The sequence below is a fragment of the Sciurus vulgaris genome (genome assembly GCF_902686455.1).
Source record: "Sciurus vulgaris genome assembly, chromosome: 3".
Taxonomy (NCBI): domain Eukaryota; kingdom Metazoa; phylum Chordata; class Mammalia; order Rodentia; family Sciuridae; genus Sciurus; species Sciurus vulgaris.
The window spans coordinates 148,839,232-148,854,345 of NC_136463.1; the positions used below are offsets into that span (position 1 = coordinate 148,839,232).

At 37.1% G+C, this 15,114-nt stretch overlaps 1 protein-coding gene across 4 annotated transcripts in view; it reads right to left on the bottom strand.

Annotated features, from left to right (window-relative positions):
* Positions 1–15,114, bottom strand: part of DNAH7 (dynein axonemal heavy chain 7) — a 350,205-nt gene that overhangs the window by 138,335 nt on the left and 196,756 nt on the right. For all 4 annotated transcript variants that reach the window (XM_079132564.1, XM_079132563.1, XM_079132565.1 and 1 more), the window contains 3 exons: positions 14,623–14,791; positions 5,309–5,435; positions 3,992–4,211 (listed from right to left, as the gene is read on the bottom strand). In XM_079132564.1, coding sequence (XP_078988690.1) covers positions 3,992–4,211; positions 5,309–5,435; positions 14,623–14,791 — 516 coding nt within the window. The remainder of the gene's footprint in view (positions 1–3,991; positions 4,212–5,308; positions 5,436–14,622; positions 14,792–15,114) is intronic.

The following is a 15,114-nucleotide window of genomic DNA, read 5'->3' on the forward strand; positions in this document are numbered from 1 at the left end:
TGGTAAACTGTCTTCCTCCTCCCTCCCCCAAAGGACTCATTGGTCTATTATCACTACTCATATGTTTTAAATTGATATGTAAAACTTTCTATTATAAATCTAGTTGCAAAAGATGTCATTTGTGGCATGCTTATATTGTAATTTGTGCTTTGAAGTAACTTATGTCAAAGTATTAATTGCAGAGTTAAAAAATAAAGCTATAATTTACATAAAATTCACTATTTTAAAGTATACAATTCAATGGTTTTTAGAAAATTCAAACTATCTAATTCCAAACTTATTCATCATCCTCCAAAAAATCTGGTACCCATTAGCAGATACTTCTCATTACTTTCTCCTACCAGTCCCTGGCAACCACAAATCTACTTACTGACTCTATTAATCCACTGACTCTGGACATTTCAAATAAATGGAAACATGTGATATATAATCTTTTGTGCCTGACTTCTTTCACTTAGTATAAGGTTTTCTAGATTTACCTTTGTTATAAGATATAACAATATTTTGTCTGGGGCTGAATAAAGTTCTGTTGATGTATATACAACATTGTATTTGTCCCACTCATCAACTAGTGGATATTTGTATTATTTCCATTTTGGAGCTATTATGAATAATCATGCTAATAAAATTCATGTAGAAGTTTTTGCATGGACATATATCAATTTTGGGAGTGGGGGATATAGGCAGAGTGTAATCTAAGTGTAATCACTGAGTCACGTGGTAACTATATTTAACCTTTTCACAAACCACCAAATTGTTTTCCATATTACATTTCCATCAGCAGTGTATGAGGGTTATAATTATTTCACATCCTCACCAATATAGGTTCTTATTTATCATTTTGATTATAGCCATCCTAGTGGGTATGAGGGGTACTTGATTGCATTTCAGATTTCCTAATGACAGTCATGCCAAGTGTCCTTTCATGTGCTTATTGACCATTTATGTATCATCTTTGGAGAAATGTCTATTCAAATCCAAATCCTTTGCCCACTTTTAAGTTGAATTATTTGTCCTTTTGTTCAGTTGTAATAGTTTCTTATGCATTCTGGATACTGTATATTTATCAGATATATGATTTTCAAGTATTTTTCTCTCATTTAATGTGTTGTATCTTCACTTCATTGATAGTTTTCTTTGGAGCATGAAAATTTTAAATTTTGATAAAATCCATTTCTCTTTTGTTTCTTGTTTTTGCAGAATATCTATGTTTAACAAACAAATGAGGTAATATGCTCACTAAAGTTTGAGAGTCATGGAGAAGTCAAAGGGAATGAGAGTAAGCCAGTTTTATATCTTCAAAATTATTTCATGAAATTATACTAGGTCCTTCAGTGTACTAACGATGTCTGAAAAGTAAAACACCTACCATAGTCTCTGAAACATATTTGACCCTGAAGGAATCTTTCTCGAGTCAATCAAAATAAAGTATGAATTAGGAGTGTTGAGTTTAGTTTTTTCTTATGTTTTGAAATGCTGACAACAAGGTGCCAAACACTGTTTTCAGTGCTATAGAAAAAAAAAGAAATTTCTTTTCCATGGCACTTGCATCCTATCTGAAGGAGATGGACACTAAACACAGCAAGCGAATGACAGAGCATGTTAGAGTTGATAAATGTTAGATAAAGAAGGAAAATAGAATAGGATAGGAAACACTTAGGGTGGCAGTGGGGTATCAGGCTATATCTAGAATTAGGACAGCAAGTGTACAGTCTGTTAAAGAGGAGAGATCTGACCAAGGACAGGGCAAGAGCTACCCCAAAGGACCACTATGAGGGGAAAAAACATTTCAGGAAGAGTGAATAGCCAGGGGTGAATGGAGGTGGGAACAGAGAACAACCTGAGAGGAAGAGGCACACATACTAGGTCTTATGAGCCACTGGACTTTAATCCTGAATTCCTCTGAATGAAGTAGAGTGCTATTGCAAGGTTTTAAGAACCTAAACTCCTATTATGAGATCTATATACCAAAATATAAAGTAGTCATTAAAAAATACATTATTATAAACTTCATTAAATGCCCAAGGAGTTCAACAGCCAATGTCAAAAGTTAATAATATGACATCAAAAGCAGTACAGAATCTGAAAAAGGCTTAAAGGTAATTATATATACCACAAATATATAATAGCACATGTGAACTACTCCCATCATTGGAAGAAAGCAATGGCATGTAAAATCTCAGTAACAAAATATGTTTTGTATAGTAAGCCTACCTTCCTTCCTTTATGCACTCATCCACAGGTGTTTATTAGAGTGTCTGTTATGTGCCAGGCACTAGAAAAAGTAGTGAATAAATGAAAGTTGCTGTTCTCATGAAGTTTCTATTTTAACAGCAACAACAAGCAAGCAAAAAATTTAGAAAACGTGATGTTTAGTGTTATGAAGAAGAATAAAGCAAAGAATAATAAGCTATGGGAGATATATGGGTGTGGTATGGAGGTACCTGAGCAAAGGTCTTAAGGAGATAAGTGGGCAAGGATGGTGGATAATAAGAAAAGAATGTTTGAGGGAGAAGGAACATCAAGGGCAAGTCCCTGAGGTATAGGATGCCAGTTGCTTCATAGAGTAAGATTCTCTCATGCCTAAATGCTTTCCACAAAATTTATATGTTTCAATTCTCAGTCCAACATGGTAGTATTAAAAGGTGGAGCTCCCTGGGAGGTATTCAGGTCACAGGAGCAGAGCCTTTGTAATGATTAATGCTTTATGGATGAGCTCCCTGCCCTGCCCTTTCCACCACTCAAAGACAGAGAGAAAGCACAATCTATGAACAAGGAGTCCCACAGGGCTTCCTCTGACATCAACTTTGCCAGCCCACTGATACCGGACTTCCCAGCCTCCAGAACTGTGGGAAACAAATGCCTGTTATTGATAAGGCAACCAGTTTAAGGTTCTTTGCTACAGTAGCCCAAACAAACTAAAGGATCACTCCTTCAATGAATTTAGTATCACCTTCCCCTCCAGCTGCTCCCTCTCTCCAGTTTTCAGCATATTTCTACCACCCATAAAGCCCTCCAAACTGAAAGCCTGTACCCATGTCCCAGGGTGTAGGTTACAGTAAGTGATGGTAAAAAGCTGTGAGAATCTCCACAGCATCCTTTTCCAAAGAACACATTTAGGGACCTTACTGTGGCCAAAGTTTCCATGTAAAGTGGATCATCACTTGGATACATATTTGAATGTGTAAGGATTTAGGAATTCAATTTGTATACCTAAAAAGTCTAGAGAAATTAAATTTTTAAGACCTTGTAAAATATATGAGTCTGTAGCACATGGTTTCACTATAGTGACACATTCCCATTTTCCTGGTTTCTTAGATACATTATTAAAATTAAAATTATAGTATTTATATCTTAAAAATGATTTAGGGCTAGACCTTTTTTCTCACATTTTTTCTTCCATTCCATAGTGTTTGCCCATTTAAAAAAATGAACTATTATTTTGATGTATAAATTTTGTATTCTTTCCTCCCTCCACTCTTTTTTCATAAGAAAATGCACACTCATACTTAACTCCTGAGAACTTCGATACATTTTTATATAGACACTCTCAAACTAAGAACTCTCAAAATGGCTTTCTTTATAGATATTTTTCTCATTAACTAGTAATTCTACAAATAAAAATGCAAATTAATTCATTCACTTTTTTGATAAACAACTCCTTAAGAAGTGTTCCATTTCAAAACTTCTTGAAACCAAATTAACAAGGATTAAGTCATCTCAAGGAGATTGGCTCAAATTAATACCTACTTTGAAATAGCCTATAAATCAACAGAAATTCCTAAAAATGGGACGGTAAGCATTTTAAACATTATAAATATCTTACTATTATTTTAAAAAATTATCTTGATCATTGGCCTGTATAATGCCAAATAGCTAAATATATTTCAACAATTATAACTATGATTTTTTGTTTGTTTGTTTACCTAGTAGTTGGCACACTAAATCTTTGTGTCTTATACAATCACAATTTAATAACATGGAGTTTTACCTCATGAACCCAAAGACGTTTAATCACTCCTTGGGTTTCTGCTGTTTCTGGTCTTGACAAACAAACACCTTGAATGACACGGGAGAAATCACGAAGGTTGAACAAGTAGTGAGATTTAGCTGGAGTAGGCAAGAGATTCTTCATTGCTTCCTTATACAGAGTCATTGTGCCATTTACAATTTGTGTAGTCAAGTCCAGAAATTCATCTGGAAATTTGTAACTTAAAATTTTTTAAATAAAAAGAAAATATATTAGTAAATATAGAATTATGTTACATAAATGATATTTAGCATGATCAATATCAAATTTTAATTGATTGAGTCAATTTGATATATAAACACCCTATTTCTTGTTTTAATAAGATTTTTACTTCTTTTAAGATTATTTTGCATTCCCTATTTTATGTCTGAAGGAATCTTGTGAACTAAGCAGGATCAGTGTAGTGGACTTAAAACTATTTAAGCAAGTGAATAGAAGAGCCAGCCAAGGAAACTATATGTAATCCCAAATCCATTATCTATGAAACGGATGCTTTTTAACTCCTACTACCTGGCATTCTTAATTCCATATAAATAGAATTTGTAAAGAACATTAGTGAAATGGGTGTTTTCAGAAGAAAGAAAAAAATAAAAGTAAATTCAAAAAAAGAAGAAAATAAAAATGTTCTGTAAATGACAAAAGAGTAAAGAGGATAAAAAGGACAAAGCACATGATAGGGTTGAAAAAATACAGTGAAAGAATAACCATTTGGAAAGATTAGCTATATTTACTTTTTGTCTTGACAAAAAGTCAGCTGTCTCTTCCATTACCACTGGATAAAGCAAGGAATAACCATTTCCTCAGAATGGGCATCAGAGAGCTAAGACTTCTATTGCCCAGGTGATTATGAATTCTCAACATCAAGGCATCTTATGGATTATAACTGAATCTCCAGAGCTAGGAAAGAACATTTCCTCCAAGAGAGAGACTTCAAAGGTATAATTCTTAAGCTTGGACAGAGATACCCTCGCATAACTCAAGAATTGTACCAGAGGGAATCAAAGTCATGATATAAACCTGGCACCTCTTTCTATCACTAATGGTATTCCATTATAAAATTCAAAATACAAACTCAAATGTAGACATACACAGCAGAATTCTTTAAACCCATACTGGGAGGCAGGAGGAATGAAGGGGAGCAATTTTATCTGTTACCTTTTCTGTGCCTAGGATTGCTTTCATGGAAATGTTTGAGAAGTTTTGTTTACATTGATTGGTTTCTAAAAAAAAAACTTTGTATCTCTTAATGAAAAAACACTCAAGCCTCAAATCACTTACCATGTTTTCAAATGCCAGGTTAAGATTTTAGAGAAGATTGCAAACATGGATTTATCACTAAACTCATTGATTGTTATGATATTGAAATGTCTCATGAATCGAGGAGTTATTGGATTCCGGCCACCACCTAAATATTAAAAAGGATAACTTTAAACAGTGTTACTAGAATATACCAGAGTATTTTCTCCAATACTTTACAGTTTGAAATAACATGAAAGATCACAAATTCACAGCACACAAAAAGTTAAAAGTAATTGTTTAGGAAACCATGACATTAAAACTGGTTTCCCGACTGGGGCTCCGGCGGCTGCCCAGGGGAGGAGTGGCGAGGAGAGCTGTGTGGACTCAGAACACCGGGGCCTGCCCTGAGGAGGAGGAGGAGGAACGTGGCCACTTGGATTCGGAGTGACTGCACCAGAGCTGCAGGCGGTTGCCAGAGGAGAAGCCGCGCGGCGAGCTGTTTGGACTCAGAACGACGCTTCTGAACCCCGGGGCCTGCCCTGAGGACAAGGAGGAGGAAGAGGAGCGCGGCCGCTTGGATTCGGGTGACTACACCAGAGCTACAGGCGGTTGCCAGAGAAGGGGCGGCGTGGCGAGCTGTTTGGACTCAGACCACTTCTGAACCCCGGGGCCTGCCCAGAGGAGTAGGAGGAGGAGGAGGAGGAGCGCGGCGGGTCCTTTGGACTCGCAGTGACTGCATTAGCGCTCCAGGCGGCTGCTCAGAGGAGAAGGCGAGTGGTGAGTTGTTTGGTCTTAAAGTGACAGCTCCTGAACACAGGGGGGCTGCCTGGAGGAGAAGCGTGGTGGGACACTTGGTCTTGACTGGCCGCACCAGAGCTCCAGGCAGTTGCCCAGAGGACCCGTGCAGCGGGTCACGTGGATTCAGAGCCACTCAGAGCGACCGCTCCTGAACACCCGGGGGGTTATCTGGAGAAGGAGGAGGAACGGGGAGGGTCACTTCGACTCGGAGTGATTGATTGCCCAGGGCTACGGGTGGTTGGTGGGAGGAGGAGGCATGAAGTGAGTTTCTTGGACTCCTAGTGACCGCACCGGAATACTGGGCGGCTGTCTGGAGGAAGAGGCCTGTGGCGGGTCTCTGGGACTCAGAGCGATTGTTCGGGGCCCCAAGTGGCGGCTCAGAGGAGGGGCCACACAGCTAGGCGATTAGGTGCAGAGCAGGGTCCCAGGATCTAGGAGGCTTCAGGGTGGAAGAGCCGCACAGAGACAGGCTTAGGGCGGAGCGAAGGTTCCAGGCCTGCGGGCAAATTCTCTGAGGAGGGGCAGCCTAAGGAGATTCATCTGCGAAGGGTGAGGCTCCCAGGCCCAGGAGGTAGGGCCGGGCCCCTGGGAACTTTGCAGAGGAAGGCAGCCCAGCCCAGGCGGTAGCTGTAAATTGAGGGGAACCTCTAGGAGGGAACTGACCAGCGAGACCTCCCCACCGGGTGAGTCTTCCCTGCTGGGTGAGGTTTCCCCACAAGGACGGTAAAACCAGAGACTCAGGCCCAAACAGGCCTTGCCTCAGCCCACAGCCTAGGTCCCCTTTGGATGACCATTGGTTAACAAGTGGAGGCACCTCTGCCCACTAGCAGGGATTATACCCCACCTGAAGGCCACCACTCCTAGAGGGGCAGTTTCCTTGTGGAGCACTGCATTATCAACTTCCTCCATGACTTCAGCCTACTGAAGGCTAAGGGGGGATATATATAGAAATCTTCAGGGACATTGTAAGTCAATAGAGGAAATCTGCAATATCTCAGCGGTCCACTGATACCTGAACAATATGAGAAAACAAGGAAAGAAAATGCTGCAAACAAATCTAGATGTTACATCAATAAAACCCAATGACAGCATGGCAGAAGAAATGACAGAAAAGGAGTTCAGAATGTACATAATTAAAATGATCAGAGAAGCAAACGATGAGATGAAAGAGCAAATGCAAGCATTGAATGATCACACCAATCGACAGTTAAAAGAGCAAATACAGGAAGCAAAAGATCATTTCAATAAAGAGTTAGAGATATTGAAAAAAACCCAAACAGAAATCCTTGACATGAAGGAAACAATAAACCAAATTAAGAACTCCATAGAAAGCATATCCAATAGGATAGAACACCTGGAAGACAGAACCTCAGACATTGAAGATAAAATATTTACCCTTGAAAACAAAGTTGAACAAACAGAGAAGATGGTAAGAAATCATGAACAGAATCTACAAGAACTATGGGATATCATCAAAAGGCCAAATTTAAGAATTATTGGGATTGAGGAAGGCCTAGAGAAACAAGCCAAAGGAATGAACAATTTATTCAATGAAATAATATCAGAAAATTTCCCAAATCTGAAGAATGAAATGGAAAATCAAGTACAAGAGGCTTATAGGACTCTAAATACACAAAATTACAACAGACCCACACCAAGGCACATTATAATGAAAATACCTAACATACAAAATAAAGACAGAATTTTAAAGGCTGTGAGAGAAAAGAACCAAATTACATTTAGGGGGAAACCAATATGGATATCAGCAGATTTTTCAATCCAGACCCTAAAAGCTAGAAGGGCCTGGAACAACATTTTTCAAGCCCTGAAAGAAAATGGATGCCAACCAAGAATCTTATACCCAGCAAAACTTACCTTCAAATTTGACGATGAAATAAAATCCTTCCATGATAAACAAAAGCTAAAAGAATTTACAAAAAGAAAGCCAGCATTACAGAACATTCTCAACAAAATATTCCATGAGGAAGAGATGAAAAACAAAGAAGCAAATCAGCAAAGGGAGGAATTATCCTAAAGGAATTGTCAAATAAAGGAGGAAACAAATTGTGTCAAACAAATAAATAAACAAAATTTTAAAAATGAACCAAATGACCGGGAAACCAAATCATTTCTCTATAATAACCCTGAATGTTAATGGCCTGAATTCATCAATCAAAAGACATAGACTGGCAGACTGGATTAAAAAGAAAGATCCAACAATATGTTGCCTGCAAGAGACTCACCTCATAGAAAAAGATACCCATAGACTAAAGGTGAAAGGATGGGGAAAAACATACCATGCACATGGACTCAGCAAAAAAGCTGGAGTATCCATCCTCATTTCCGATAATGTGGACTTCAAGCCAAAGTTAGTCAGAAGGGATAAAGAAGGCCATTTCATACTGCTTAAGGGAAGCATAAATCAGCAAGATATAACAATCATAAACATCTATGCCCCAAACAGTGGCTCATCTATGTATGTCAAACAAATCCTTCTCAATTTCAGAAACCAAATAGACCACAACACAATAATACTAGGTGATTTTAACATGCCTCTCTCACCACTGGACAGATCTTCCAGACAAAAATTGATCAAAGAAACCATAGATCTCAATAACACAATCAATAATTTAGACTTAACGGACATTTATAGAATATACCATCCAACCAAGAGTGAATACACTTTCTTCTCAGCAGCACATGGATCCTTCTCTAAAATAGACCATATATTATGCCACAAAGCTAATGTTAGAAAATACAAGAAGATAGAGACACTAGCATGTATTCTATCAGATCATAATGGATTGAAGTTAGAAATAAATGAAAGAGTAAAACACAGAAACTATTCCAACATCTGGAGATTAAACAATATGCTATTATATGATGAATGGATAACAGAAGATATTAGGAAGGAAATTAAAAAATTCTTAGAGGTAAATGAGAACAAAGAAACATCATATCAAAATCTCTGGGACACTATGAAAGCAGTATTTAGAGGGAAATTTATTTCATGGAGCGCATTTAATAAAAGAAGTAAAACTCAACAAATAAACAACCTAAGACTACAGCTCAAAGCCCTAGAAAAAGAAGAACAGAACAGCACCAAAAGTAGTAGAAGACAGGAAATAGTTAAACTCAGAGCTGAAATCAATGAAATTGAAACAAAAGAAACAATACAAAAAATTGACAAAATAAATAGTTGGTTCTTCGAAAAAATAAACAAAATTGATAAACCTTTAGCCACACTAACAAAGAGAAGACGAGAGAAAACCCAAATCACTAAAATTCGGAATGAACAAGGAAATATCACAACAGACAGGATGGAAATACAAAACATAATTAGAAGCTATTTTGAAAATCTATACTCCAACAAAATAGAAAATTTCGAAGGCATCAACAGGTTTCTAGAGACATATGAATTGCCTAAACTGAACGAGGAGGACATAAACAATTTAAATAGACCAATTTCAAGTACTGAAATAGAAGAAGTCATCAAAAGCCTACCAACAAAGAAAAGTCCGGGACCAGATGGGTTCTCAGCGGAGTTCTACAAAACCTTTAAAGAAGAGCTCATTCCAATACTTCTCAAAGTATTCCATAAAATAGAAGAGGAGGGAACCCTCCCAAACTCATTCTATGAAGCCAATATCACACTGATACCTAAACCAGACAGAGACTCATCAAGGAAAGAAAATTTCAGACCAATATCCTTAATGAACATCGACGCAAAAATTCTCAACCAAATTTTAGCAAATCGCATACAAAAACATATTAAAAAGATAGTGCACCATGATCAAGTGGGTTTCATCCCAGGGATGCAAGGCTGGTTCAACATCAGGAAATCAATAAACATAATTCACCATATTAATAGACTTAAAGTCAAGAAGCACATGATTATTTCAATAGATGCAGAAAAAGCATTTGATAAAATACAGCACCCCTTCATGCACAAAACACTAGAAAAAATAGGGATAGTGGGAACATTCCTTAACATTGTGAAGGCCATTTATGCTAAGCCCATGGCTAATATCATTCTAAATGGTGAAAAACTGAAAGCATTCCCCCTAAAAACTGGAACAAGGCAGGGATGCCCTCTTTCACCACTTCTATTCAACATCGTTCTTGAGACTCTGGCCAGAGCAATTAGACAAACCAAAGAGATTAAAGGGATACGAATTGGGAAAGAAGAACTCAAACTATCCCTGTTCGCTGATGACATGATTATATATTTAGAGGAACCTGGAAATTCCACCAGAAAACTCTTAGAACTCATAAGTGAATTCAGTAAAGTAGCAGGTTACAAGATCAATGCCCATAAATCCAACACATTTTTATACATAAGTGATGAATCTTCAGAAAGAGAAATTAGGAAAACTACCCCATTCCCAATAGCCTCAAAAAAAATAAAATACTTGGGAATCAATCTCACAAAAGAGGTGAAAGACCTCTACAATGAGAACTATACAACACTAAAGAAAGAAATGAAAGAACACCTTAGAAGATGGAAAGATCTTCCATGTTCTTGGATAGGAAGAATTAATATTGTCAAAATGGCCATACTACCTAAAGTGCTATACAAATTCAATGCAATTCCAATTAAAATCCCAATGACGTACCTTACAGAAATAGAGCAAGCAATTATGAAATTCATCTGGAAGAATAAGAAACCCAGAATAGCTAAAGCAATCCTTAGCAGGAAGAGTGAAACAGGGGGTATTGCAATACCAGATCTTCAACTCTACTACAAAGCAATAGTAACAAAAACGGCATGGTATTGGTACCAAAATAGAAAGGTAGATCAATGGTACAGAATAGAGGACACGGACACAAACCCAAATAAATACAATTTTCTCATACTAGACAAAGGGGCCAAAAATATGCAATGGAGAAAAGATAGCTTCTTCAACAAATGGTGCTGGGAGAATTGGAAATCCATATGCAACAGAATGAAACTAAACCCATATCTCTCACCATGCACGAAACTAAACTCAAAATGGATTAAGGACCTCGGAATCAGACCAGAGACCCTGCAGATTATAGAAGAAAAAGTAGGTCCAAATCTTCACCTTGTTGGTCTAGTACCAGACTTCCTTAACAGGACTCCCATAGCACAAGAAATAAAAGCTAGAATCAACCACTGGGATAGATTCAAACTAAAAAGCTTTCTCTCAGCAAAGGAAACTATCAGCAATGCGAAGAAAGAGCCTACAGAGTGGGAGAATATCTTTGCCAATCATACTTCAGATAGAGCACGAATCTCCAGAATCTATAAAGAACTCAAAAAACTCTACTCCAAGAATTCAAATAATCCAGTCAACAAATGGGCTAAGGAAATGAATAGACACTTCACAGAAGAAGATCTACAAGCAATCAACAAACATATGGAAAAATGCTCAACATCTCTAGTAATAAGAGAAATGCAAATCAAAACCACCCTAAGATTCCATCTCACCCCAATTAGAATGGCGATTATCAAGAATACGAGCAACAACAGGTGTTGGCGAGGATGTGGGGAGAAAGGTACACTCATACACTGCTGGTGGGGTTGCAAATTAGTGCAGCCACTCTGGAAAGCAGTGTGGAGATTCCTTAGAAAACTTGGAATGGACCCTCCATTTGACCCAGCTATCCCACTCCTTGGCCTATACCCAAAGGACTTAAAATCAGCATACTACAGAGATACAGCCACATCAATGTTCATAGCTGCTCAATTCACAATAGCCAGACTGTGGAACCAACCTAGATGCCCTTCAATTGATGAGTGGATAAAGAAACTGTGGTGTATATATATATACAATGGAATATTACTCAGCCATAAAGAATGATAAAATTATGGCATTTGCAGGCAAATGGATGAAATTGGAGGATATCATGCTAAGTGAGATAAGCCAATCTCAAAAAGCCAAAGGACGAATGATATCGCTAATAAGTGGAGGATGACACATAATGGGGGGGAGGGAAGAGTTAGTGTTAGGGTTAGAGTTAGGGTTAGGGAGGGGGGCAAGTATGGAGGAAGGAAGTACTGTATAGAGGGTAAAGAGGGGTGGGAGGGGTGGGGGGAAGGGAAAAAATAACAGAATGAATCAAACAACATTACTCTATGTAAATTTATGATTACACAAATGGTATGCCTTTACGCCATGTACAGAGAAACAACATGTATCCCATTTGTTTACAATAAAAAAAAAAACTGGTTTCCCATTAAACTCAAGATATTATTTTTGTTGTTGAATTATTTGAATGAGTTCAACTAATTAGACATAATCTTGGGTCAGACCTATATTACCAAAGGAATTCACATCAGACAGAAAGAGCCATTGACCGTGTTCTCTGTAGTTCACAGTCCAAAGAAGTAAATTGTAAACATTCTCATTATAATTCAATATTGGTACATTATACATTAATATAACCTTGAGATATCTGACTAACTAAACTTTAAAAGGATATTTACCATATAACTGAAATTCCATACAACCATGGCCTATGGCCTAATTTTTCCCGTGCATCTAGAAATCAATTTCCCTAAGACTAGTCTATATAGTAAATGTAGGTACTTCACTGGCTGATTGTATTTTTAAAAACTGGAGATTATCTCACATTCATAAAATAGCGATTACATTTTCAAATTTGATGCTTTAATAAGTGACTTAAATTTTAACACATCATTTTAGAAAATTCTATCCTTTTAAAAATATATATGACTGGGTATAACTCAGTGATAGAGCACATACTTAGCCTGCATAAGGCTCTGGGTTTGATCTCCAGCATCACAAATAAAATAGACAAATTTCATTTGCTTTTTAAACATTTGATAAAGAAGTAATTTTTAATGTATTATTTATTTATGTATTTATGTATTTATATATGTATTTATTTTTAGTACTGGGGATTTAACCTGGGGTTCTTTACTACTGAACTATACATCCAGCTTGCTTTCTTTAAAATTTTAAAACTATTTTTATTTTGAGACAGGTCTTATTAAGTTGCTTAGGGCCTTGCTAAGTTACTGAGGCTGGTCTTGAATTTGTGATCCTCCTATCTCAACTTCTCGAGCACCAGGATTGCAGGCATGCACTACCACACCTGGTTAAGAAATGATTTTCAAAGCATATATCTATGTATTTGTACCACGTGTATAGATACACTTGGCATCTGTTTTATATTCATTTAAAGCAAGATAAATCTATTTTGTATCAATCACTAAATTATTCTATGCCATTTCTGAAAAAGTGCCTGATTTGTAAGACCATATACCTGTAACTGGGAGTATAGATCAAAACACTTATGTATGTCTATGAATTTATAAACTAATTTACCTGGAAAAGTTTAAGGAGGTAGTTAAAGGGTTACAGAAGAAAAGTGAGAAATCATTTACCCTAACTTTGTTTCCAACACTTTCTCCCAAGAGAATATTCAGAAATGGTGGTATTTTTAAAAAATGGGGTCCCAGGGGAAGGTACCTCACGGATTCTACCTATTCTTCTGTCCAGTACCTGAGTAGGCAGGAAAAAGTGGGCACATGAGTACAAATGACTAGCTTGGGACAACGGCAGAAGAGAAGTCTGAGACCCAGGTGTCTTATAGACTTTAGTTAGTTTTAAAGGATTCAAAGTGGTCCAGGGAGTGTTGAAAGAGCAGTTTCTGACTCAGAGCAAAAGGTCCGTGTTAAACATCAGACAGAGTTAGGGGTTAGCAGGCAAATAGCAGAGCAATTACCCAAAATGGTATATATTTTTTAAAATTATTTATTTACTATTTAAATTTTTTACAGACTACATTTTGATTCATTGTACACAAAAATGGGGTACATCATTTCATTTCCATGGTTGTACATGGTGTAGAGTCATACCATTCGTGTAATTGTACATGTACATAGGGAAATGATGCCTGTCTCATTCCACCGTTTGAAATGGTATATTGAGAGAACAATTTTTTTTAAATAGCATACCAGCTTGAATTCAAGAGAATCATTAAAGATCTCTAGTTAGTTGAATTAAGCCATTTTAAACACATTACCATAAATTCTTCTCCCTACATAGAGATTTCTTTTGAGTTTATAAATTTCTCTTGGATAATGTAAAGGATATTTAAGGGCTAATTCTTTTGACCATTTCCTACTTAAATTTTTCTTAGAGGCCTAAATCCAGAGATAGATGAGAATGGAACTTGTATGGGTGAAGATGATGTCTGAAGCAGACATTCTACTCCATTGAGCCTTATGGAATGAAAAAAAGGAAACCATGAGCTGCCTGAGGGGGATCCACATGGATTCTCAGAATGTAGGGATAGGAAATGGGAAGCCAAGTCCCAGAAAGTAGTACAGGAAGGGATTTAGAAGAGTTGGTGGGCAAATGGCCCAATCAAGGTCGCTCACTTTATAGAGCCAGTAATTGTGGTACATACCATGAAGTCACAGTGGATTCACATGGGAAACACACACATAAAATACTGTAACTCATATTGTCCAACTGAATTTCTCTTTCTTTCTCTCCAGTTATCTCTTTATATAGCCAGAATGATTTCCCATCTTAATAATCACTTATTAGAATATATACCTGGAGGTCCCATAGCACACATGATCTGAATGTCCACTAGTTTAATCATAGAACAATCTTTTAGGTCATACCAATTCCAGTGGTCTAACCATTGCCTAAGTAACTCAATGGGAGGCTGAGCTCCATATACCTCCCGAGCAGGCATATTGACATCATCTACAAATACAATCTGGGAATGAAAAGAGAGGAGGTATTAGAAAATAATGCAATAAGATAGCATCCTATTATGTATACAAGGTTGAGGTGAATTATTATTTTCATATGTGAGAAGTTATGGTTTCTTTTCCAAACAAGGATAATATTTTTAGTTTTAATGAAATAGGGAGATTATTTTCCCTGTTCCTTGTTCCTCTAAGACTTGGAATACCTCATCCTTACTACTCATTGTAGGTTAATAGTTTAGGATTCACTAATCCTCTCATATTATTTGATTCACAGTGTGCCTTGTCTTTTTTCCTTGTACAACAATTCATTAAAATAGATGAAAAAGGT